The 25,093-nt window shown below is 39.6% G+C and overlaps 2 protein-coding genes across 4 annotated transcripts; both read left to right on the top strand.

Moving 5' to 3' along the window:
- Nucleotides 1-8,494, top strand: slc17a5 (solute carrier family 17 member 5). The gene is made up of 11 exons (XM_077236940.1): nucleotides 1-172; nucleotides 2,495-2,682; nucleotides 3,105-3,338; nucleotides 5,088-5,175; nucleotides 5,263-5,349; nucleotides 5,497-5,615; nucleotides 5,728-5,889; nucleotides 6,373-6,505; nucleotides 6,649-6,796; nucleotides 6,956-7,046; nucleotides 7,355-8,494. Exons 1-11 carry the CDS (start codon nucleotides 85-87, stop codon nucleotides 7,484-7,486), a joined length of 1,470 nt encoding a protein of 489 aa, XP_077093055.1. The 5' UTR covers nucleotides 1-84; the 3' UTR covers nucleotides 7,487-8,494.
- eef1a1a (eukaryotic translation elongation factor 1 alpha 1a) lies at nucleotides 6,965-24,464 on the top strand. 3 transcript variants are annotated; one of them, XM_077236942.1, is made up of 8 exons: nucleotides 6,965-7,046; nucleotides 10,324-10,507; nucleotides 10,601-10,780; nucleotides 10,873-11,169; nucleotides 11,580-11,730; nucleotides 12,893-13,149; nucleotides 13,231-13,465; nucleotides 23,659-24,464. In XM_077236942.1, exons 2-8 carry the CDS (start codon nucleotides 10,364-10,366, stop codon nucleotides 23,781-23,783), a joined length of 1,389 nt encoding a protein of 462 aa, XP_077093057.1. In that variant the 5' UTR covers nucleotides 6,965-7,046; nucleotides 10,324-10,363; the 3' UTR covers nucleotides 23,784-24,464. The 3 variants fall into 3 exon arrangements, with proteins under 3 accessions (XP_077093057.1, XP_077093056.1, XP_077093058.1); XM_077236941.1 differs by lacking the exon at nucleotides 6,965-7,046 and adding an exon at nucleotides 8,731-8,843; XM_077236943.1 differs by lacking the exon at nucleotides 6,965-7,046 and adding an exon at nucleotides 8,832-9,232.
- Nucleotides 24,465-25,093: the final 629 nt, after the last annotated feature.

Here is a 25,093-nt window from a genome sequence, read left to right as displayed (position 1 = left end):
TCGCTGACGGTGACACACGGATGGTTCCGCATTCGTTGTTGTTATTCTTCTGGTCACTCATCAGGCGGACAGCAGCCGCTGAAGATGATGGAGCATTCAGCATCAGACTCAGAAACTGAGGATCATGTTCAGCCTTTACTTCGCAGGAATGACAGTGGAGACATTCCGAAAGGTAAAAAGATATTAACTGCATGCCTTTTATGTATTTATGTAGGTTTAAAACATGTGTACCATGGTACCATAAGTTCCATAATAGGACTTTCAAACTGATATTATATTATGTAAATGCAGTTATCGTTGTGCTTATTTGACAATGGCTCATTGTTAACTTGTAATTTGCTAGAACAACCCCATGTTAAGAAATTCCTTATTTATATTTAGTTCCATGTCAGAATTCATTCATCCCAAAAGTGCAGACTTCATTTCTTTAGTTCAATGTGATTGTCGCAGCACTTATCGCAGTCTGCATAAATAATGCAAGAGCTTATAAGATGTGCTTTCAAAACAGCTAGTCACGTGAAGGAAGGAGGACGTTAGTTACGCAGGTAACTGCTTTTACTGTCTATGGTAACTGCCCTGAAATTGTACCGTGATGGCAAGGCGTTATGGCAAGGCGTTTTAACATTTAAAACTTAAAACGTACTAGCACTAGCGTAGCCAGAAAAGCGTCTCTGGGTGTGGATGAGAAAAAAGGGGTGTGCCACATTTATTGTCAGAGTAATGTGCAAAAAAACCTTGACCCGGCGTATCACCAACTTTACAGAATAGACTGGGCTGATGTGTGAAAACTGTACTTTGGCTCGGCACATAAACATAATACTATATAAAATATAACTCAGGGCTAGACATTAAGGCTTGTCATGTGCTTGTTGTTCGAACAAGTAAATCGGTCATTCACTTGTCCAAGTAAAAAATTGCTTGTCCAGAAAAAAATGGGATTTTTTGTGTGTTGTAAATACAATTTATTCTGAAGCAATATTCTCATCAGTGGTCAGTCAGCTTTTACATATTAAAATCTACATATATATGATATTTTAACCTTTATAAAGAGCATTTTTTTCCCCTAATCGGTTAAAGTATAGGCCTAGTTTAAATATATGCTTCATCTTTCATTTTAAATTCTTAAATTTGATCAATAAATTCAGTTGAAATAATAAGAAACTATATGGCTGTTACCAATCAAATTAATTAATTTACACTTACAACTGCATTAAATAATGTTATGAGATTGTTTTAAATATTTTTTTGAATACACAAATAGAATGATAGCCTACTTTTAAACGGGGCGGCAGGTGACCGTCTTAACCATAGACATCATATAGAGACGTCTATATGATGTCTATGGTCATAACGCGTGCGTTATGGAGTCATTTATTCAAATGATTCGTTCAAACGGCTGAATCGTTCCGGAATGAGGCAGTTGTTTAATGGGTCATTGAATCGTTGACTTAACCGATTCATTCAAAGCGCTGAATCATTCAGTAATGCGGTTATGTATTCCGGTGAGATGCGCTGTGGTTCTGCTGTGATCTTTGTTTTTAACTATTTTCGCAGCTCAAATAGAACAAAAACAGTCAATATTGTGTCTAAAAATGTAAATGACTTGATATTAATTACTTGTTTATTGAACTGCCATATGAAATCAGTATAACATTTTCAATTGTGATGGTATTATTCAGCACTCGTGGTCATGTGATGTTGCTTAACTGTGTCATATGTTATAAATATAAAAACTCCACATTCATTTTTTTAACCGCTGTATGTTCATTAAGTTTCTTTGTGTGAACTGCGCTCATTGTTTCCATTTCTCCTCATGAGGCTGCGCGAGCCTCAACTGTTACCGTCAGACAGTCAGCGGCTGTTGCGGATTGTTTGGCAGTCCAAATGTCGGCAGATATTTTTTTAACGATAATAATTAAAAAATTAAAATACATTTTAAATGTACAAATATTGTAAGCAAACAACAATAGTACAAGTTTAAAAAAACATTTTTATTAAGACTTTAAAAAATAATTTGTGCCAGCTGCTGTGGGTGGCCCCGGCACACCCTGGCACACCCGTGTCTACGCCTATGCGTACTAGTATCTATTTTCATGCTACTGGTACACATTTTTTTTTCGATTACTAGTGCTTTTTAAATGTACATTACTGCATAGTAGGCTAATTGAACATTGAACATTAATTAACCAGCAACGTATAAGAGGGAGATTAGAAACAGAGGCACTACAGGTGATATAAAATGAGATGATGATGATGATGTGTGTGTGTGTGTGTGTGTGTGTGTGTGTGTGTGTGTGTGTGTGTGTGTGTGTGTGTGTGTGTGTGTGTGTGTGTGTGTGTGTGCGCGCGCGTTCGTGCATGTTCTTCTATCGTGGTAGGGACTTCAACCTGAATGCACACAGACTCATGGGGACCTAAATGTCATAGGGTCCCCATTAGGAAACAAGTTTATAAATCATACAGAATGAGTTTTTTTTTCTGTTTGTTCTCCCAGCTCCTGCTTGCTGCTCCTCACGTTACGGGTTGGCCTTTTTGTCATGTTATGGCTTCTTTGTGGCATATGCCCTCAGGGTGAACCTTAGTGTGGCAATGGTGGACATGCTGAAAAACCGTACCAGTGCCAACAGCAGTTCCTCTGTCTGTCCTCATCACAGCAGCCCTGTTCCCAAACACAATCACACTGTAAGGGCCTCTTCTTTATGCTGTCACATATTACATTATGCAAACTGCCATTGTTTTGTTATATGACTTGGAAAAAAACATATAACTATACTTTTTTTATTAATTATATTAAACATATATACACTGTTTCATGTGTTTTTCAAATAAATGTTTTAAAGGAGTATATGCATTTTTGCATTTCTATATTATGAACAATTACAGAAATTATTTTTAAAGTATTGAAAATTTAAATTAAAAAAATAAATTATAATGTCACTTATTTACTTAAAAATACTAAACTCTCGTTTTAAATGGCATGAAAAGAAAGGGACATCATTTGAGTTTTCTGGAATTATTTTAAAAACATTATATGCGACAGCGCACATTTTATGATTCATGAGATTTTAGAAGCGTTTATCATATTCAGTTCAATATCTCAACAGGCCAGTGTATATGACTGGGATTCAGAGACTCAGGGCTGGATCCTGGGCTCTTTTTTCTATGGATATATACTTACTCAGATACCAGGTGGCTACTTGGCACGCAAGTACGGTGCAAAGTGGCTCTTGGGTATTGGCATCCTTTGCACTGTGATCTTCACCCTGCTGACTCCAGTAGCTGCTGATCTAGGAGCTGGTTACCTCATCGCTGTCAGGGTGTTGGAAGGTATTGGGGAGGTAACCTCAAAACTAATTACCTAAAATATGCTTTATAATGTATTATATACGGTATATATGGTTTAAAATACATATATACAGGTCCTTCTTAAAAAATTAGCATATTGTGATAAAGTTCATTATTTTCCATAATGTAATGATACAAATTAAACTTTCATATATTTTAGATTCATTGCACACCAACTGAAATATTTCAGGTCTTTTATTGTTTTAATACTGATGATTTTGGCATACAGCTCATGAAAACCCAAAATCTCAAAAAATTTGCATATCCTGAAAAGGGTCTCTAAACGAGCTATTAACCTAATCATCTGAATCAACTAATTAACTCTAAACACCTGCAAAAGATTCCTGAGGCTTTTAAAAACTCCCAGCCTGTTTCATTACTCAAAACCGCAATCATGGGTAAGACTGCCGACCTGACTGCTGTCCAGAAGGCCATCATTGACACCCTCAAGCAAGAGGGTAAGACACAGAAAGAAATTTCTGAACAAATAGGCTGTTCCCAGAGTGCTGTATCAAGGCACCTCAGTGGGAAGTCTGTGGGAAGGAAAAAGTGTGGCAAAAAACGCTGCACAACGAGAAGAGGTGACCGGACCATGAGGAAGATTGTGGAGAAGGACCGATTCCAGACCTTGGGGGACCTGCGGAAGCAGTGGACTGAGTCTGGAGTAGAAACATCCAGAGCCACCGTGCACAGGCGTGTGCAGGAAATGGGCTACAGGTGCCGCATTCCCCAGGTCAAGCCAGTTTTGAACCAGAAACAGCGGCAGAAGCGCCTGACCTGGGTTACAGAGAAGCAGCACTGGACTGTTGCTCAGTGGTCCAAAGTACTTTTTTCGGATGAAAGCAAATTTTGCTTGTCATTCGGAAATCAAGATGCCAGAGTCTGGAGGAAGACTGGGGAGAAGGAAATGCCAAATGGCCTGAAGTCCAGTGTCAAGTACCCACAGTCAGTGATGGTATGGGGTGCAATGTCAGCTGCTGGTGTTGGTCCACTGTGTTTTATCAAGGGCAGGGTCAATGCAGCTAGCTATCAGGAGATTTTGGAGCACTTCATGCTTCCATCTGCTGAAAAGCTTTATGGAGATGAAGATTTAATTTTTCTACACGACCTGGCACCTGCTCACAGTGCCAAAACCACTGGTAAATGGTTTACTGACCATGGTATTACTGTGCTCAATTGGCCTGCCAACTCTCCTGACCTGAACCCCATAGAGAATCTGTGGCATATTGTGAAGAGAAAGTTGAGAGATGCAAGACCCAACACTCAGGATGAGCTTAAGGCCACTATCGAAGCATCCTGGGCCTCCATAACACCTCAGCAGTGCCACAGGCTGATTGCCTCCATGCCACGCTGCATTGAAGCAGTCATTTCTGCAAAAGGATTCCCGACCAAGTATTGAGTGCATAACTGAACATAAATATTTGAAGGTTGACTTTTTTTGTATTAAAAACACTTCTTTTATTGGTCGGATGAAATATGCTAATTTTTTGAGATAGGAATTTTGGGTTTTCATGAGCTGTATGCCAAAATCATCAGTATTAAAACAATAAAAGACCTGAAATATTTCAGTTGGTGTGCAATGAATCTAAAATATATGAAAGTTTAATTTTTATCATTACATTATGGAAAATAATGAACTTTATCACAATATGCTAATTTTTGAGAAGGACCTGTATATCATAATATTATGATACATATGTGTTATTCATTTTGTAAAATAAAAGTTCTTCTTGTGCTTCTAGGGAGTGTCATATCCTGCTATGCATGCAATGTGGGCGTCATGGGCACCACCTCTGGAGAGAAGTCGACTGCTCACTATCTCTTACACAGGTGCCCTAGAACGCATATGGTTTCATGTGTAACAATCTCCTTAAGATTTGCGAATTTGTACTATGGTTTTTTTCTTTCCTTCTAAAGGTGCTCAACTGGGAACTGTAGTGGCTCTCCCTCTTTCTGGTCAGATATGTTTTTATCTAGACTGGACATACGTCTTTTATATATTTGGTAAGTTTTTATTATACTACTCATTTAAAAGTGAACTGTGTGCACAAGCAGCATGAAATGTATTACTAAATATGTGATCACAGGCTTGTCTCTGAGTATATTCTTAATGTACACTTCATCTAATTAGTATTTATCTTTGAATCATAGGAGTTGTTGGACTTCTTTGGTTTGTCCTTTGGGCTTGTTTAGTCAGTAACACTCCCAGCTCACACAAAAGGATAACAGAGGCTGAGAAGACATACATATTGGCATCTTTAAAAAATGAAGTAGGCAGCGATATCCTACAGTGCTTTATGTGGGCATCTTTATTGTAAAACCAGTTAATGTTTGACTCATTAATTGACTGTATGCATTATAATGTGTAATTTCCTGCTGCAGCTGTCCCCAACCACAGATTACATCCCATGGACATCAATCCTCAAGTCTTTGCCATTATGGGCCATAGTTGTGGCACACTTCTCCTACAACTGGACATTTTACACTCTGCTGACTCTCTTACCCACCTACATGAATGATATTCTTGGATTCAGCATCCAGCAGGTGAGTGCAAAGCAGGCTGATTATCAGAACAATTTGAATTTTACCAAATGTATTTTAATGTTTGAATGATTTGCATGTTGAACATACATTATACATCTGTGATTTTTTTTTTATTTTTTTTTTACTCAAATGAAATTTAGTTTGAACTCAAATGTATCAAAATGAAAATCCTTTGTATGTTGGGGTTGGTAACTTATATATATATATATATATATATATATATTAGTATCAATGTTGTAAGCAGTTGTGCTGCCTAATTTGTTTTGCAGAAACCGTGATACATTCAGAATTCTTGAATGAATTGAAAGTGTCTTCACTGTAACTTTTGTGCAATTAAATGAACTTCTTTAAAAAAAAACACACACACACAAACTGACCCCAAACTTTTAAATGGTAGTGTATTTCATGTAAAATGCGTCATCAACGTTGACTATCAAAAGGCCCATTTGCTGTGTAGTCAGTGTGAACTCGTGTTATTTTCAGAATGGAATGCTCTCAGCTCTGCCCTACCTTGGTTGTTGGTTGCTGGCTTTGCTGGGTGGACAGCTGGCAGACTTCTTGAGAGAGAAATGTTTTATGCGCACTGTAATTGTGCGCAAGGCATTCACTATAGTAGGTAAGGTATTCATAGACCCTTTACAGTTTTTGTTATGCTGAACTGTACACATTTGCAGAATTGTTGATGGGATGATTGGACTGGTGCTGTGAGGTTTGTCAATGCTTTAAATAAATCGGTGTGTCTGTTTTTAATGTGTCCAGGAATGGTGGGACCAGCCATCTTCCTGGTGGCTGCTGGCTACACTGGCTGTAACTACACCTTGGCAATTGCCTTCCTCACCATCTCTTCTGCTCTAGGGGGCATTTCAGCGTCGGGATTTAACATCAACCATTTGGATATTGCTCCCTCGTAAGACAAGGCTTTTTGTTGGCAGCTTTTTATGGTTTAGGAGAACTGTACGTGCATGAAATCCATATTATATGTTAACTATAGTTTCAACAGGGTATAAAGTGCCCCTGCATATTTTCTGATATTTTTTATCAAAGGTTTTTTTCTTCTTCTTCACAGCTATGCTGGGATATTGCTTGGGATCACAAACACATTTGCCACTATACCTGGAATGGTGGGCCCAGTAATAGCAAGATCTCTGACCAAATCTGTAAGTTACAGTTTCTTGCAAAAATTATTATTATTTTTTTTAATGTAAAGACTGCATTATGTTGTGAAATGTGCTGCATAAACTACGAAAGGTGCTGTACATTTTTAAATACTACGCGTGTAAGGGTGGTCCCATGTTCATTATGTGAGAATTCTTAATATAATTCAAAACATTCATAACATAAAATGCTTCATTTCAAGAGAAATCCATTTTTCATATACTTTACATCATTGTTCAGCTTTTACGATTATTTTGACTGTTTTTTGAAATTGGAGTAACAAATGCCTAAATATTTTGTTTTAATCTAGAACACCATTCCAGAGTGGCAAATTGTCTTCTACATCTCTGCAGCGATCAATATATTTGGAGCAGTTTTCTTCACAATATTTGGCAAGGGCACAGTCCAGCCTTGGGCTGTTCAGAGAATAAACATTCAATAAAGCATATCTACCATTAGCCATTTCCAAAAGGCCAAAGGGATGTACCTATTGTAAATTCCATAGAGGTCCTGTAGGTAATTGCATATGGTTTGCAAACTAATGAATATTGCACAATCCAATGTTGTTGTTTTTTTTAAACATACCAACAAACACCATGAATTCTGATAATAGTATTTGTAATACACGTTAGGAGTTGATAAGACAATTATTTTTCTTTTTTCCTCAAATGAAGGTGCGATAAATAAAAAAAGTGAAGGGAGGATACATGTGTATCTTTCATGGTACATCCAGTCATGATAAGGAGATAGTATATAAAGGTTTAATCACACTACCAGTATAGTCTGATTCCTGAAAAAAATCACTCATGAGTTGAGTCTTTTTAGTGAGTGAAACCCCTGTATGAATCAGTCAGAGAGGTTAATGAAATAATCTGACTCACTTACAGAACGCAAGTTACTACTTTCATCATGTCCAACTCATGAATTGGTTTGAACTACTTAAGCATTGTGAGACCCAAAGTAGTTGTTCTTACCACACTTGTAAGAACTAAATTAAATTACATCTGTTTTGTTGAAAACTGAAATAATTGTTTGGAAACAGACCGCTGCACTGAATGCAGTAAATCAAATGCAATAAGAATTGCATTTTCCCTCAAATACATTAAACTAATTGGGATCTCCTCAAGTTTGGTAATGGGAATATTTTACTTAATATTTTATGATGATCATCCCTATGAAATATGACATAATTTGGGCCTTTAATTAGCACAACACGCCTTTACCTTGCTCAAGGAACAGGACAACAAGGGACATTTTCGTTTAATTCATGTTTTGCCTTTTTGTACAGTATAACTAAATTATGTGCATTTTTTTATTTCTTCTGTTTTGTGCAATCGTTAAAAAAATTACGAATAAAACCCGTTGTATAATGTCAATTGTCAAGATGCTGCAATATGCATTATCGCCTGTCAAATAAGTGTACATTTAATAAAATTATTGCACTCGTTTATTTTGTTGATGAACATGTATTCATTGTTAGGAATTTAAGTTCTATTTCGCCGAATAATTAACTGCGTCGTCATCTATGTAACCTATCTCCGCAGTTTAGGTGCACATGACACCTTTAAAGCCAATGCGTCTGCAGAACAAACTCTTAACCTTTTTCCTTTCCACTCCGTCAATTTTAAATGATTGTTTCTTTACAATAGCAGTCTGACCTCAAGCATACTCTAACTGATGTAGACAGCAATATTGCGCTCGTCTGCGCATGCACAGTCGCTTGCGTCTGTTCTGTATAATAACAAGATCAGACGCTCAGCCTCTTCAGCACCGTTCCAGTGTCCCCCACTCCCGCGCAGGTACAGTAGCCTACCGCACATTCACGCGCATCTTTAACTGCGAATTTAAAAACAAACCAATCAAACGTGTCCGTAATTATATAATATTAAATCGTCTTGCTATTTATGTCTTAAAGATAATTGCCTTTTGTAATAGATCTTACTGATGCTTCGACATTGTGCTAGATACAGGCTGGGAATGGGAGAACATGGCGGCAGCTGCAGCAAGGGATTGCTCTATTAAATCTAAATGATCTCTTCGCCGGCTGTTCGTTAACGACTATACTTGTAATGTTACTGTGCAAATGAACACCAAAAGGAACAGCTTTCTGAAGTCATGTTGGGCTGATTCGATTGTCACGCATAACAGGAATAATTTCAAGTCCTTTTAAAGAATGCGTCTCTGTTAGGTAACCTCACCAAGAACAGTCCTTCTGATAACCTCTCAAGTTAAGCTGAGAATTAGCTTCCTTACACTAATGGCAGTCTAGCTTTTGCCTTTAAGGAACCTTTTGGAATTCTGTCCCTGACGAATTACTTATCAGCTCATTGGAAATTATGATGATGCAATAATCTTGCATGCTGAGTTCATGATGCTGCTTAATCTTAATGCAATACCTTAGAATTGAATATGAATTCTAGCTTAAATAGCTGCTCCAATTTTTTTTTTCTTTTAACAATATTGGCTACATGAGTGGCTCACAAATGGCTGCCAGTCTTTTAAATCGGTAGGCGAATCTTTACAAAATGGAGGTCTGCAGGACAAAGATGTACCAGGCATGAAAAAATGCATGCCCTGTCTTTTAAAGCAGTTGCTACTTTACTTGGCTGAGCTAGAAACCTAAATAGCCCGAAATGAAAAACTTACTGCTGTTCTAAAGGTTGAAAAAAGGAGATGCAGTGAATACCGTATTTGTTAATCAAATGTCTTTGTCTGCATTTCTTTCAGTGTCCATTGAGTGAAATTCAAATAATACATTTAAATTATGGTATTTGTATAGGTAATTCTGAGATAATTACATATATTACCGCAGCCAAAAAGTATATTTCAGATATTGTTCACCCAGATGTGGATCTCATGGGTTTACTTTAGCAGAACACCAGAGGTTTTTTTTTGAAGAATGCAGGTTTGTCTTTTCCTTGAGAATTTTGCATTGAGCCTTTTAAAGGCTTTACATCTTCAGTTCCCTTTTTTGTCATTCAGTGGAAAAGAATGACCAGGACATTCTTCAAATTTCTCCTCTTATATTCCATAGATGAAAGTCATACAAGTTTGGGACAACATTGGCTGAATAATTTATATAATGTTCACTTTGGACTACATATTGTCAGATGTACTGAAGAACAGTGCTTGTATTTGAATGGGTGCTTCTTTAGTCCTTGGAATGAGTGGGTTTTGAATTGGATAAAAAGCAGCCTCTAGCAAGGGATCATGTGTATATCTTACTTTTTGTCCATTTTAGAATTTGCACAATAACTGTTTCTTGGTGTCTGTGTAAAGCTTTACAGATACATTGGCACTTTAAATAAAGCAATCAGCCATGGGAAAGGAAAAACTCCACATCAATATTGTGGTTATTGGCCATGTGGACTCTGGAAAGTCCACTACAACTGGCCACCTTATCTACAAGTGTGGTGGGATTGACAAGCGAACGATTGAGAAGTTTGAGAAAGAGGCTGCAGAGGTAAGATGGAGATATTGGTGTAATTTTAACTAATATATCATTAAATCAATTTCAGATGATATATAATGGTAAGTTTATGTCCATCACTCCTAGATGGGAAAGGGCTCTTTTAAGTATGCCTGGGTGCTGGACAAGCTTAAAGCAGAAAGAGAGAGAGGAATCACCATTGACATCTCCTTGTGGAAGTTTGAGACTAGTAAATACTATGTCACCATCATTGATGCTCCAGGACACAGGGACTTCATCAAAAACATGATCACTGGAACCTCACAGGTTAGGAGCCTAACAGGCACACAAATATATAATTAGTAGCTGCAATTTTTTATGTTTAAGAAATAATCCCCAACGTGTTTTCTGACCCTCAGGCAGACTGTGCGGTGCTGATCGTGGCGGCAGGTGTCGGGGAGTTTGAGGCTGGCATCTCGAAGAACGGTCAGACCAGAGAGCACGCTCTTCTGGCCTACACATTGGGTGTGAAGCAGCTGATTGTGGGTGTCAACAAGATGGATTCCACTGAACCCAGTTACAGCCAGAAGCGTTATGAGGAAATTGTGAAAGAAGTTAGCACCTACATCAAGAAGATTGGCTATAATCCTGACACAGTGGCATTCGTGCCCATCTCTGGCTGGAATGGAGATAACATGCTTGAGGCCAGTCCCAATGTAAGTATGACAGTGGAAATAAAGCATTGTTTCCACTAAGGTTGCATCATTAATCGGTATAAAAACAAAATAGCATTTTCCATTTCTTGGAACGGCTCGGTTTGCAGTAAAAACTGCACCATACAAAATTTATCTCTGTATGTATTTTGAGATTACAATGCATTACAAACAAGCACAGCAAACCTGGATCTTAAAAAAAAAATCACATTTTAATATTGTAATCACAACTTTTATCCGAAAAATTGCACTTTGTTTTTTCCACCCCTGAAATTCCCCCAGTTACTGTATATCAGTTTGGAGCATTAAGACTTTCTTCAGTGAATATGAACACTTTATATTCGTGCAAAATGGCATCCCAACTGGTTGGTTTCCATCAGTGTCTTCATTAGGTTTCTATGACATTGCTTTAGATGACTTGGTTCAAAGGCTGGAAAATTACCCGGAAAGAGGGAAATGCGTCTGGCACCACCCTATTGGAGGCTCTGGATGCCATTCAGCCTCCATCACGTCCAACTGACAAACCCCTCCGCCTGCCTCTTCAGGACGTCTACAAGATTGGAGGTTTGCATTCCTGCAAGATGTATTGCAGATAGGCTACAAATAAATTAAATATATACCTGTTATCATCTTTTAACCTTAAAGGAACACTTTTTTCAGTAGCACCTCAATGCAGTACATGAGATCCACGGGGAGGAGTCAGATCAAGATCCAAGGGGTGGAGATGGGTAGGATTAGGGGTGGGTTTAGGGATTAGGGGTGGGTTAAGGGATCAGGGGGCAGAGATGGGTAGATTTAGGTATATGTAAGGTGGGAGGAGTTGGATCTGGATCCGACTCCTCCCCGTGGATTTTATGTTCTGCAGTGAGGACCATCTCACTTTTTTGGACTTTAGCTTATTCACCGTATCCCCCAGAGTCAGATAAGTCCATACATACCTTTTTCATCTCTGTGCGTGCTGTAACTCTGTTTGACGCACCCACCGCTAGCCTAGCTTAGCACAAAGACTAGATGTAAATTGCTACAGCTAGCATACTAATCCCAATAAGTGACAAAATAACGCAAAAATTTTCCTATTTACATGTTGTGATTGTTATAGTCACAGAGTGTACAAATAACAAGGTCATATGAGACACAGACATCTTTTAACCGTATAAATACTGGGAACTATATTCTCAGAAGGCGAAGCACTGCTACTTGGGCGGAATGATAACCGCAGCACCTGAGAGACGCAGCGTTGTTTCTAACGTCAACAAAACCAACGTGACTAAGTTTACCTCTAGCTCCGCTCATTTGTTACTGGGGCGATAGAGCGCGTTCGTGACAACACAATACTAACATTACAGGGGATACATGGAGTCCTGGAACAACTGCAATAGGAGTTACCACCCTATTCATATAATAGTGTCACTAACGTTACATTAGATCTAGCTAATGGCACTGTTACAGTAGGCTAGTCATCTAAAAACATAACAGAACACTTACCGCAGCCACAGGTGATCCACTTTGTCCCATCTGTGCCATCGATGGGATGGCCATATCCTTCAGCACACGTTGCATGGTCCGTGTGGCAAATTCCATTTTCTCAAAATTTGTGCTAAGCTAGGCTAGCGGTGGGTGCGTCAAACAGAGTTACAGCACGCACGCACGCACGTGTTCCTTTAAAATATAAAGGCAATAAGGCTAACATAAAACAGAGCTGAATGATAAGCAATGTTTTCACTAGGTATTGGAACCGTCCCTGTGGGCCGTGTGGAGACTGGCGTTTTGAAGCCAGGTATGGTGGTGACCTTTGCCCCTGTGAACGTGACAACTGAAGTCAAGTCTGTAGAGATGCATCACGAGGCTCTTTCGGAAGCCTATCCCGGGGACAACGTTGGCTTTAACGTTAAGAACGTCTCCGTCAAGGACATCCGTCGTGGCAACGTCGCTGGAGACAGCAAAAACGACCCACCCCAGGAGGCCGCCAGCTTCACGGCCCAAGTACGCTTGATTAACTTCTGTTTTCATTACTCACTTCAACAAGCCTGAGTAATCATTAAAAACTTCATTGTTTCCCATCAGGTGATCATCTTAAATCACCCAGGGCAAATCAGTGCTGGCTACGCCCCTGTGCTGGATTGCCACACTGCGCACATCGCCTGTAAGTTCGCAGAGCTGAAGGAGAAGATCGATCGTCGTTCTGGGAAGAAACTTGAGGACAACCCAAAGAGCCTCAAGTCAGGAGACGCAGCCATTGTTGACATGATCCCTGGGAAGCCCATGTGTGTGGAGAGCTTTTCAGAGTATCCTCCTCTGGGTAAGTGCTATCCCAACATTCCATTTTCCACAAGTTGGTATGATTCTTTAGGGTCTTCATGTAAAGTTTGTAACATACTTTGATTAAAATTCTTCAATGATTGTGTAAAACAACACCCTTTTTACCTCCTCAAAAACAGCTCTGTTCACACCGACCCGTTTTGGTGCATGTCTCTTTAAATGATAATGAGCAACTGCTCACCCCACCCGTCTCTTCCGTGGGGCATGTTGACACAAGAAACGTAAAGTGCTGCCATGCCAACGTGCCTTGGAGGACAGTATACAAATGGCTGAGGGCGGAATGCTAATACAGGCAGTCTGTCAGAGGTCATGGGCGGAGCATGAGCAATATGACATCATATTGCTCAGAAAATCTAAACGACTTGATGATTGAGAGTGTTAAGGCTTTTTTTAGATAAAAAAAGGAGTGAATGGATTTTTTTTCATTGTATGGTGGTGTGTCCACACACTGCAAAGACACATTTAAAATGCAAACACCATATAAAAGTGACTTTTGCATCCGTTGACCCCTTTAAGGTAACTGAGGTTAAATTCTTTAGATTTTATTTCTTGATATTTTGTAATTCCTCTTTTATGGATATCTAAAATCTATGCCAAATAACTAAAATTGCTGATTTAATGATAATAGGTTGATGACTGATCATTGCTTGACTTTTTTGAAATGTTAAAGGCATAGGAAATTAAATTAGTTTTATTTTCACATTCTGTTATTTACTTACAAACCAGTATAAATATATTTATTCTGCAAAAAATATATTTTAAAACAAGGTCCCAGTGTTTTTTGTCCATAAAGTGAATGGTGTCTATTGTCATTTTGGGCTCCAATGATTTTGAGTATATTGACAAAAACAGGTAAAACATTTATCAACATATACATTTTTTTTGGTGGTGAAATTTACGTAGCGATAGGTAATTTCATCTATATTGTGACTTCCAAATAACACAATTGATAAAGAAAAACCATGGAGGTTGGGAATATTCTATCCATTGGTTGTAGATTGGATGGAGGCCGATCTGGGGGTAATATGTGTAAAGCCGCTTAAATTTAGTCAAATTTTAGTCTTGTGTCAAAATTCTAAGAATGATGTCATTTAAGTCTTCTTCCTAGACTTAAGAATGAGTGGGATTCAGAAAGGTTCCATTGTGTTAGGATTAGGGCTGCGTTCCAGTCCAAAATTGTCATGCCCTTCACTCGCTGACTTCCCTCCATCTCGTTCACTAGGATGTGCGCAAGGGCGGATCTAGAAAAACATTTATGGGGTGGCGAGAGGGAGGCAGGAATTTTTGAGGGGTGGCAACATATGGCAGACGTATATACTGAATTGAATCACAGTTATCACTGTTTGATGAGAAATGGTATGTACACACTACAAAAGGGCACAGACTGCCATTTACAAACTCATACAGACAAACTCAGTCTCATGGAATCAATGTATTGCACTTGAGGTTTCATGTGAAACAGTTCATATTAGGAATAAGCAGGGGTTAAATAAAAAATAAAAAAACATTAAATGGCACTTTCTGGAGAGTTTTGTGCAAAGAAATGGAGGAATTGAGTATTACATGATATGTGAAAAACTGCAAGGTTAAAAGCATATACTTTGCATTGTTGTAGTATCAACAGGTATTAGGACATTTAGCATTTACATTACTGTTAATCAGTTATCACTTGATTACACATTGTATTACCTTGTTATGATATAGTGACCCATACAATGTGCCAAACATAAAGTGCCACATGAAGAGACACTGCAGCATATGACAGTAGCAACAGCTGAGAAGATTTGGGTCTGTGGTGACCAGGTCCACCACACACACTTCCTTCTCCCATTCTCTCTCTTTACTACTACTACAACACACACACACACACACACACACACACACACACACACACACACACACACACACACACACACACACACACACACACACACACACACACACACAGATCAAATACAAATATGCTGACTGAATTGATTGCTATTTTATTTTGAGTAGTAGGCTAGCAGTTCTCTTGGCAGTTTGCTGATAATCCGGTGTCTGAAGTAAAATGCTCAAAACATCTCCTGAGAAAAATCCTCACAAGGTCAACCTAGTCTTGGTTATTTAATTTTTCTTTATTTTAATCTTAATCTCCTTATTACATTTATCCGTGTCACCTAGATGCGCGTGCGCGATCATGGTCGACTGACAACGAGATTAAGCCCCGGCCCAATTTGACCACTGGGAATAAGTGACCATACAATGTCACTGTCACAGCTCTGTCTTTCTTGTCTGGGTTTCCTGGTAGTTTAGTGACAGAGCTGTGACACTCCCGGGTTGTCGTGTGTTTGTGTCTTGTCTAGTCTGTTGTGAGCACATGGCTGTTATGTTGTTCTTTGTGCCATGTGCTCTTCTGTCTATTGTCTGTCAGCCCCTCCCATCTCGTTATCTGTTTAGTGATTAACGTTCTTCTCCTGGGTTGTCTCGTTAGTCTCCTGTGTTTGGTTTCTATATAGTCTCCTTTGTGTTTGCAGTCCAGTGCTGGTTCGTTGTACATGTTACGTGTCTTCGTGTTCCTCCCGAGATGTCTAAGCCCTGAAGTTTGTACCTACCCTGCTTGTTTTGTTATTAAATCACTCTGCATCTGAATCCACGTCTCTTGTCTACCATTCCGTAACAGTCATCTCACGTAATAGGAGATAGAAGTATGATAGAAATAAGGGGCATTATCACAGGAAAAACATTAAGGTAAGAAACGGGTGATGAGGGGCAGATGTGTGAGAGTTTTCAAATCAAATCAGTCTCTTTCCGCTTTGACGTAATCTCGTGCTGCATTCACTGCAGTCGGACATTGGAGATTCGCGCTCGTAAATTGTCAAATTTGCCACAACTTTTAGTTTGTTGCTGCCAACTGGGGTGGCAGCAGGGGTGGCAAGGCTTTCTTTTAGGGTGGCATTTGCCACCCCATGCCACCCCGGTAGATCCGCCCCTGGATGTGCGTCATTGCTTACTTTGCACGAGTGCCCACTACTGGCGGAAACTGCAATGGTCTGAACTGGAACGTTCTAAGCCCTTGGTCATTTGGAATCAGCTATGGAATTGATTTATTATTTACAATATTTTTTTCCCTTTAAAAATTTGTTTAATGCAGCATCCAATGTATATAATTGTGTTTGGCTTGTTTTATATGAAAAAAAAAATTCTAATTAATATATCATAGAGTTGTTTTTGGTGGTGGTGATTAGACGAGCTCTGCGGTGACGTCACAATCGTGTTGCATTGTGGTATATGGAGCTGCCTGAAGTGTACATGTGAAGTAGACTCGCTCCCTTGGTCAAAATTGAGGGAACGAGGGTCTGTCCATATAAACTTCCCTCGTTCACTTCACGAAGTGGAACGCACTTCAAAATGGCAGCAGGGATTCCCCCGAGGGGAAGTGCTTAGGGAAGTTCGCAAGTGCGTGTCTAAAAGTGGACTGGAACGCAGCCTAGGTCTCAGCTCCTTAAATTATGTAAGAGTGCTATAGAGGTATCTTAACATAGTCAGGAGTAACAAGATGGTAGCAGAGAAGAGGAAACAAAACACTCTCTCAGAAAAAGAGATAATAGATTGGAGTTATATGATGACAAAGAGTTGATAAAACGATACAAGCTTAATCGTCAAAGTATTCATTTTGTAACTGACCTAGTAAAAAATGTAATAGCTTCTCCCACTCTACAAATCTATGCTCTAACTGCAGAAGTGACAGTAATAATGAAATATTTAGACGAAAAAAAGAAAAAAAAAGCACTGGTGATGACTTGGGCTCATCAGTCCAGTAAGCATGCTCTTAAAAAGCACTATTGTGGCACTGACCACACCAAACATACAGTAGTGGCCAAAAGTGATAACTGGAAGTGATATTTGTTTTTAATGACCCTACAAGTTTGATTAAAACAACAAAATATGAGAAAAATGTATTATATATTTTTTAAATATTAGGAAGAAAACACTAAACTTGGTTAAAGTATTTATCAGACAAAATATTTTTTTTCTGAAAAACAAAAAGCTCAGAGTATTGACATCATCAGTTATTAATATTTCGTTGGTTCTCTTGTTTTTGCACCATCATTTCTTTGTATGACAGCCTGACAAAATTATGTCTGCATAATTTGGCATGTTTTACTGTGTTATAACAAATAAGCTCAAATATGCAAAAGGCTTTCAGAATCTTTAACACATTTTTAATATTGGGATAAAGGTAGCGGCCAAAAGTGCTTTTGCAAACTCATGTTTGCATCAGCGGCCAAAAGTGATGTCCTGCATAGGAAAATTTACATCTTCACGATGTAAATTTTCCTATGCAGGACATCACTTTTGGCTGCTACTGTATGGCAGTTCCATCCATGCAGCAAAAGTAAGCCACTTTTATGAGGATTGCAAGCTTCCCTGGAGTTGTTTGGGCCGTTGATGGAACTCATGTTTGCATCATTGCTCCAACTGTAAATGAGGAGACGTATATCAATAGAAAAGGATTCCACAACATCAATACTTATTTGTGATAATTTTGCACAATACAAAATATGTGTGGTTATGTTTGCACAAGCTCTGCAATTCGGCACTCTAGTAAAGTCACATCACGTCTATTTACAGATCTCTTTATTCACAATAGATTGCTTAAAAGCAAGCAGCTTTACCGTATTAAACATGAAAAACATTGTCAGTGTCTTGTTTCATCAGAAAAACGGCTTCATTTTCTACTAAGCAGCTCTCCAGTGTGTTTCCATGTTTTCACCAAGACGTCTGACCTCTACGGACTCAACAGGAGAAATGAATTGGAAAAGATTTCAGCGTGAAAGAAAGTGGAGTCTCAGCGCACACCTACCTATTACGTAATCGCCATGGACCAATGGTAGAACAAAGGCGTTTAAAAGCCGGAGCGAACTTTTCCGGAAAGTTCGCCCTGGCAAGCTGTTTCTCCTGAAACAAACTTTGTTTTGGCCTGATTTTGTTCGAAATGACGTTACATTAGTTCGTTCTTGTTCTTTTTCATTATTCGTTTAGGGAAAATGAAAATGAAGTTCGATATACTATTAGCATCTGACGTCACCCACACTACGTGGAGCGGTGTTTAGATGAATATGTATATATGTGATGCGCGCTTTCCTGTCAATAACAAAATGAACACAACAAAATTGAGAAAACAGCAAGCATTTTTAGTAAAGCATAAGAAAAGCATCTGATCATAGCAACGATATGTTTGCACAAGCTCTGCAATTCAGCACTCTAGTAATGTCACGTCATGTTTATTTATATAGCACTTTATACAATAGATTGATTAAAAGCACTTAGCTTTACCGTATTAAACATGAAAAACAATGTCAGTCTCTCATTTTATCAGAAGTACATCACTTTCTTCTATAAATCGAGATTCCAGTGTATTCATGTTTTCACTTGTGGACGTCTGTCCTCAACAGACTCAGCAGAAATAATAAACCAGAGAAGAGTTCCATGTGAAAGAAGGCGGAGCCTCAGCGCACACCTACCTATTATGTAGTCGCCCACGGGCCAATGGGAGTTCGAAAGTGTTTACCAGCCGGAGCGAAGTTTTCTGGAAAGTTTGCTTTGGCGAGCGTTTCGAACTCCTGAAATGAAGTCCGTTTGGGCCTGATTTTGTTCGAAATTATGTCATGTCAGTTCGTTCTTTGATTTCACTTGAAGTATATCGGGGCCTTTAGACATTGCTGAAAGTTACTTTTAGCTTCTTTATAAATAGATCCTACTCTTAAATAAGTCCTACTTTTTTTACACTTAAGCCTATTCTTAAGAGCATTTTTGAGAAGGTTATACATATGGCCTCTGAATCCGAGTTTGCAGTTGATTGTAAGGGCGGAGTTTAAGCAAACTAAATGATTGGAGAAATTGCCTCAGGTTACGACTGTAACCCTAGTGAACGAGACGCTGCGTCGATGGCGCCTTGGGGACGCCCCTGCGTGATTGCGCCTGAAGCACGTATGTCAACTAGTCCAATGGCGAGAGTAAGTGTCATGGGCGGATGACGTCACGACCAGGAAAGGATAAAAGCACATCCGGTCTGACCGACATTAGCTTCGAAATAGCCAAAGCAAGTCGATCACAGGAATGCAGGAAGTATGGCAGGGCAACAAAGCGTCTCGTTCTCTTCTCGGGGAACTAGGGTTAAAGTCATAACCTGAGACGTTCCCTTTCGATGGAACTCGCGCTGCGTCGATGGCACCTAAGGGACGTATCCCTGTTTAGGGTATAAGAATGCCTTGACAGTCCTGGGTGCAAACTCAAGACAGGTGGGAGAAACCGAAAGGGCCTGAAGGTCTCCGACTCTTTTGAGGGACGAAATAGCTAGAAGAAAGATAGTCTTGAATAAGGCTGAGCAATTTTATCGATTCTGCGATATAAATCAATATCTTTTTTCCCAAGAAAGTATCGATTTTTAAGCCGCGAGTATCGATACATAAGTCCCATTCAAATCCCTCGTGTTTACCCCCGTTCGCTTTAAAGCTCGGACGTTTTCGGTTCTGCTATCGGTACTGGAGAAAATAGAAAATACACTTAGGCTACTATTTATTATTGATATAAAGACGTAATCTGGAACATGTTTATCTCGCCAGCCAGTTCTATATATAATAATATTAAATCATTTGTCTGTGATGCAATTTTGCTATTCGCAGTCCAGAAGAGAGAGAGAGAGAGCGATCTCTCACGCGGAGCCACAGAGCGCACAACACGACAGCCCTGCTTAATAACTGACAATGAGGACAGAACGAAACATTCAAACGTGGTTAAACTTTAGATCTGGGATAATATTCTAATTTTATTTTAGATTTCGGCTTTCAGAGATTATAAAAAGAAGATATTTGAGATGAAACCAAACTAACTGCATTATGTCTAGAGCAAATTCCTTCCCTTCACAGCGATGCGCTGTCATTTCTTCCTTAAACCCAAACGCACTGTCAGAAACAGCACGATCGGTGATTGTTGTAAAATGCAGTCTCTACTGTTGCTAAATTGAGGACGCGTTTAATCATTAAAAGAGCGATTAAAAGCACAAAAATCTGCGCAAGAGTCGCTGTTCACAAGGCAACACGCGCTCCGAAATGGACTGCAACGAGACAGGAAAAGTATAGGCTACTTAACTTTGGGCTTCATGTGCGCATCTAAACTATCGAATATACATAATAATATAAAAATGACCAGCTCTGAGATTCACTGAAACACAATTTATTCACTTAAACAGTTTATGTCTTAAATGGACTTAAATAGTTAGGAGAAAATTATGGTGCATCAATCTCAGTCTGACAAACACTCAGTCTTAAAGGGGCAGCATCTGATAAACCTGCTGACGATTGAGCCTTTAATGTAAATCAAATAACAAAAGGCACTCACAGCTCTTGAATGAATAACTTAAACTTGTCCAGTCAGAGACATATATTGTGTAAATCAAGTTTTTAGTTTTCAGTTCAAATAATTCAATCCAAGTAAATGGAACACTCACATGATGTCACCAAAATCACTCTGTCCCCTTTAAATCTTTCAGAAAATCATGTAAGTGTATCGAATTATATCGAATCGTATCGTTGGCTGAATATCGTGATATATATCGTATCGTGAGATGAATATCGTGTATCGTATCGTGAGATTAGTGTATCGCTACAGCCCTTGTCTTGAATGTCAGAAATTTATCTGAAACCGACTCTAGGGGCTCGAACGGAACCCCTGACTGGCCTTCCAAAAATATTGCCAGGTCCCAAGCCGGCACCTTAGTGAGAGTTGCAGGCCTCAGCCTCAAGGTGCCATGAAGGAAATGTATGATCAGGGGGTCTCGACCCAATGATGTACTACCCACCAGAGCGTGGAAAGCCGCAATGGCCGCCACGTAGACCTTTATGCTGGATGGATATAAACCTGATGCAAAGCGATCTCGCAGAAACTCATGTACTGTACTAACTGAACAGTTAACTGTATCCCACTGATGCTGTTGACACCAAGAACTGAAAACTCTCCACTTTTGTGCATATAATTTCCTAGTAGCTGGAGTTCTGGAGATTAGGATGGTCTAAACAACCTCAGTTGAGAGACCACTCTCTATGAGTTGGGCACCCTCAGAGGCCAAACCCATAGTTTCCAAATCTCTGGCCGAGGGTGAAGTATTGTGCCCCCTGTCTGAGACAGAAGGTCTCTCCTGATAGGGATATCCAAGGGAGGGCCGTCGATGAGATGAATTAGGTCCGCAAACCAAATTTCGACTTGGCCAGCGTGGTGCTACTAGCAGTAGACTTATTCTGTCCTGGCGGACTCTCTCCAGAACTCCTGGGAGCAGAGCAACAGGGGGAAATGCGTAAAGACGTAACCTCGGCCATGTCTGCACCATAGCGTCCAGCCGCAGGGGGGCTGGGTGAGTGAGGGAGAACCATAGTGGACAGTGTGTCGTGAACTGAGACGCAAACAGATCCACTTCTGCTTGGCCATAAAATTCCCATATTTACTCCACCGCCTCGGGGTTGAGTCTCTAATCCCCTGGCCTCAGACCCTGCCTCGACAGGATGTCTGCTCCTATATTCTGGGACCCTGGGATATACACTGCCCTCAGAGAGAGTATTTTCCATAGGGACCACAGGAGGATCTGGTGCACCAGTTTGGAGAGTGGACGCAAACGTAGACTCTCTTGCCGGGCGGAAGAAGCTGCTGGGCAGGGCTTCCGACACTGCCGAGAGAGCGCTGGATCACTCGGGTAAAGGAAGAGAAAAGGCAACACCCGTCTCTGACCCCGCCGAGAGATCCTTTTGCGATCCCCAGGAATGCCTTCTCTGTGGTGTCTCAGAAGCAGCGGGTCCGGATCCCTGAGGATCGCGAGCCTTACCACTTTCCTCAAAAAGTGACAGGCGAGAGCGGAGCATGCGAAGCGGAAGCCACTCACAATGTTGACAGTCAGCCCCCTCGAAGGCTGACATAGCATGCTCCGCTCCCAAACATAAGACACATAAATCGTGTGTATCCCCACCCATTAAATGGTGCGTGCAGGGAGAAGCACACAAAATGATGACAATGCAGTGCTGAAGTGCCAACTAGCCTCTCCCTATGGAGGATCCCTATACCACTCTACAGATAAAGCGTTGTGGAATTTTTCGGTTCGCGTACCTACCCAAAGTGATAAGATAAAATAAAAATTCTGCATCAAAATTTATAGACAAGTAGTTTGTTTAGGCATGGTTTGTAAGGAATTACAAACCTGCGCACATATATTCAAACGCACATAACTATAGAATCAATTCTTAATGCGCATGTGAACGCCATCAGCGTCTATGACAGGTTCACGTTTAAAGTCTGTTTAGAGAGAACGGTGTCGTCTTAGCGGCCCCTAATTTAATAACAAATGATCATTTAGACGGAAGTGAATCAATCAAAACTAACTTTAGCTGGAAAAAACATTTTTCAAGAGCCACTATAAAACCAAACCAATCTCTGTTACCTTAAATTATATGTTTATCTCTGTAAAGCTGCTTTGAAACAATCTACATTGTTAAAAGCGCTATATAAATGAGGATGACTTGACTTGACAATTTAAACATCTCTTTCACCATTATATACTTGAAATTGCTTATGAACAGACAACAGTAAATAGACAGACAGTTTTGACAGAGCGCTTGCTGAGGCACAGAAGCTAATGCAGGTCCTGACCAGATGTGCTTTTATCCTTTCCTGGTCATGGCGTCATCCGCCCATGACGCTCACTCTCGCTATTGGACTAGTTGACATACGTGGTTCAGACACAATCACGCAGGGGCGTTCCGAAGGCGTCATCGACGCAGCCCAAGTTCCCTCGAAAGGGAACTAGTATACATCACCAGAGCAAAGTCTGTCTTTTTACTAGAAGTTTGAGTTTCTAGTATACATCACCAGAGCTAAGTCTGTCTTTTCACTAGAAGTTCGAGTTATGACATTTTGATAAATTTTTTTTATTAAAATCAAATTAAACCAATGCATGGCTGAATCATTCACAATAACAGGCTACCTTGAAAAAATAGATTAATTTTCTTTGCATTCAACACACCTAGAACGTTTCCCTTATTGTTAAAGTTGTGGCAGTGATGCCACAACTCATCCAAAAGGTTTTTTAGGATCCATTATAGTACACAGATGACCTGCTTGAATCAAAACCATCCTTTTGGTTTGCAGGTCGTTTTGCTGTGCGTGACATGCGTCAGACAGTCGCAGTGGGTGTGATTAAAGGAGTGGAGAAGAAGACCGCTACGAGCGGAAAGATCACCAAATCTGCTCAGAAAGCCCAGAAGGTCAAATGAATGTTGTGTTTGACTGCCAACTCCAGAGACACATATGGAAAAGCAGAGGTCATCCAGCTCTTCTATCCTATTGGCTGCCTAGGTTCCATAGTTAGAGACTGCTTAATAGTTCCAATGCATCGCAAAAGCATCAGAAGGAAAAAAATATTAACAAAAGCAGTCCTTTAGATAACTTCTTCTAGTTTGTATATTGACTCGTAAATCTTAAATCCACACCATTATTTGTGTTTTGATAGTTGTGCTCTTCTCTTCGATGATGGCTGTTGAAACCATATGTGATTTTTAATATCTTGAGAGGTCTGACCTCTCCTTCTCTGGAGTGCAGTTTTAGCCTGGTTCTCACAATATAGTCTTTGCTTGTTTTAGTGCTTGTTTTCAAAATACCATGTGTTCATTATCCACTGGTGGTGAGCTACTTAAACAGCACTATTTAGTAGACTTTGAGAACCTGTATGAACCTGTATGTTTGTCTTTGCAGACCAATGAAAATCTAAAATGAAGCTCTTAATTAGCCCATGTCTGGGCTCATGCAATCTTTGGTGCACTGACAGCTTTGTTTAGCACTTTGACTGGCTAACCCCCGCACAAGCACTTGTTGACTTTAATTGGCATTAGCTACTGCACCTTATCATAAAAAATAAAAGCTTTCATGTCATATTAAAGATGTATCAACTATGATAATGGTGTTTGTGTTCATTTCACTCTCAAACAGCTATATAGCTTGACTATTTACCTGTGTATGTAGATATTACCTGTATATATGGTTGAGTTTAGACTCTAAATAAAGTTTACAAAGTCCATAAAATAAACTGTCTAAGAACAGATTAGAACAGATTTTGTTTTTTTTTATTAACAATAAATTATTTTAGTAAGTTTGAAGTTCTATTCTGAATGTCTTTGCCTTTGGTAGAACAAAATCTTTAAACGTTGTGTGGATAAATCGTTACTACTTTAGCCACAAGATGTCGCAACTGATCAATTTATAAAACGATTCATTACAAAGTCATTTAGTAAAACAGGACGGGTTTACACTACACTGTAAAAACTAAAGGTGCCTTATATCCTGTCTGATACTCAATGAACTTAAAAATGTAATTTGAGTGCCTCAAACCTCGTTCTCTTATAGTAGGGTTACTGGCATTGACAATCTTTGCGGTTCTTGCTGGAACTTATGGGGTCCTTTAAGCACTTTGTATTCAGTTCAGATGTTCTGGAGTCACCTTTTCATTACCATGAGACCTCGAAGTGCTTTGGGGGAAATTAGAGGAACTCGAATTCTATAAAAGGGTTATTGACTGTCAGATCTTGTA

Source organism: Siphateles boraxobius, unplaced genomic scaffold, assembly GCF_051911475.1.
Source record: "Siphateles boraxobius isolate OS27281-9 unplaced genomic scaffold, OSU_SipBor_1 20, whole genome shotgun sequence".
NCBI classification, from domain to species: domain Eukaryota; kingdom Metazoa; phylum Chordata; class Actinopteri; order Cypriniformes; family Leuciscidae; genus Siphateles; species Siphateles boraxobius.
This window is presented reverse-complemented; position numbering and strand designations above follow the sequence as displayed.

Coding starts and splice junctions, on each gene's coding strand:
- slc17a5 (XM_077236940.1), top strand. CDS start 85: ATGATGGAGCATTCAGCATCAGACTCAGAAACTGAGGATCATGTTCAG. Junction 5,176..5,262: donor GCTCACTATCTCTTACACAG/GTGCCCTAGAAC, acceptor TTCCTTCTAAAG/GTGCTCAACTGGGAACTGTA. Junction 5,890..6,372: donor TTGGATTCAGCATCCAGCAG/GTGAGTGCAAAG, acceptor TGTTATTTTCAG/AATGGAATGCTCTCAGCTCT.
- eef1a1a (XM_077236942.1), top strand. CDS start 10,364: ATGGGAAAGGAAAAACTCCACATCAATATTGTGGTTATTGGCCATGTG. Junction 10,781..10,872: donor TGATCACTGGAACCTCACAG/GTTAGGAGCCTA, acceptor TCTGACCCTCAG/GCAGACTGTGCGGTGCTGAT. Junction 11,170..11,579: donor TGCTTGAGGCCAGTCCCAAT/GTAAGTATGACA, acceptor ACATTGCTTTAG/ATGACTTGGTTCAAAGGCTG.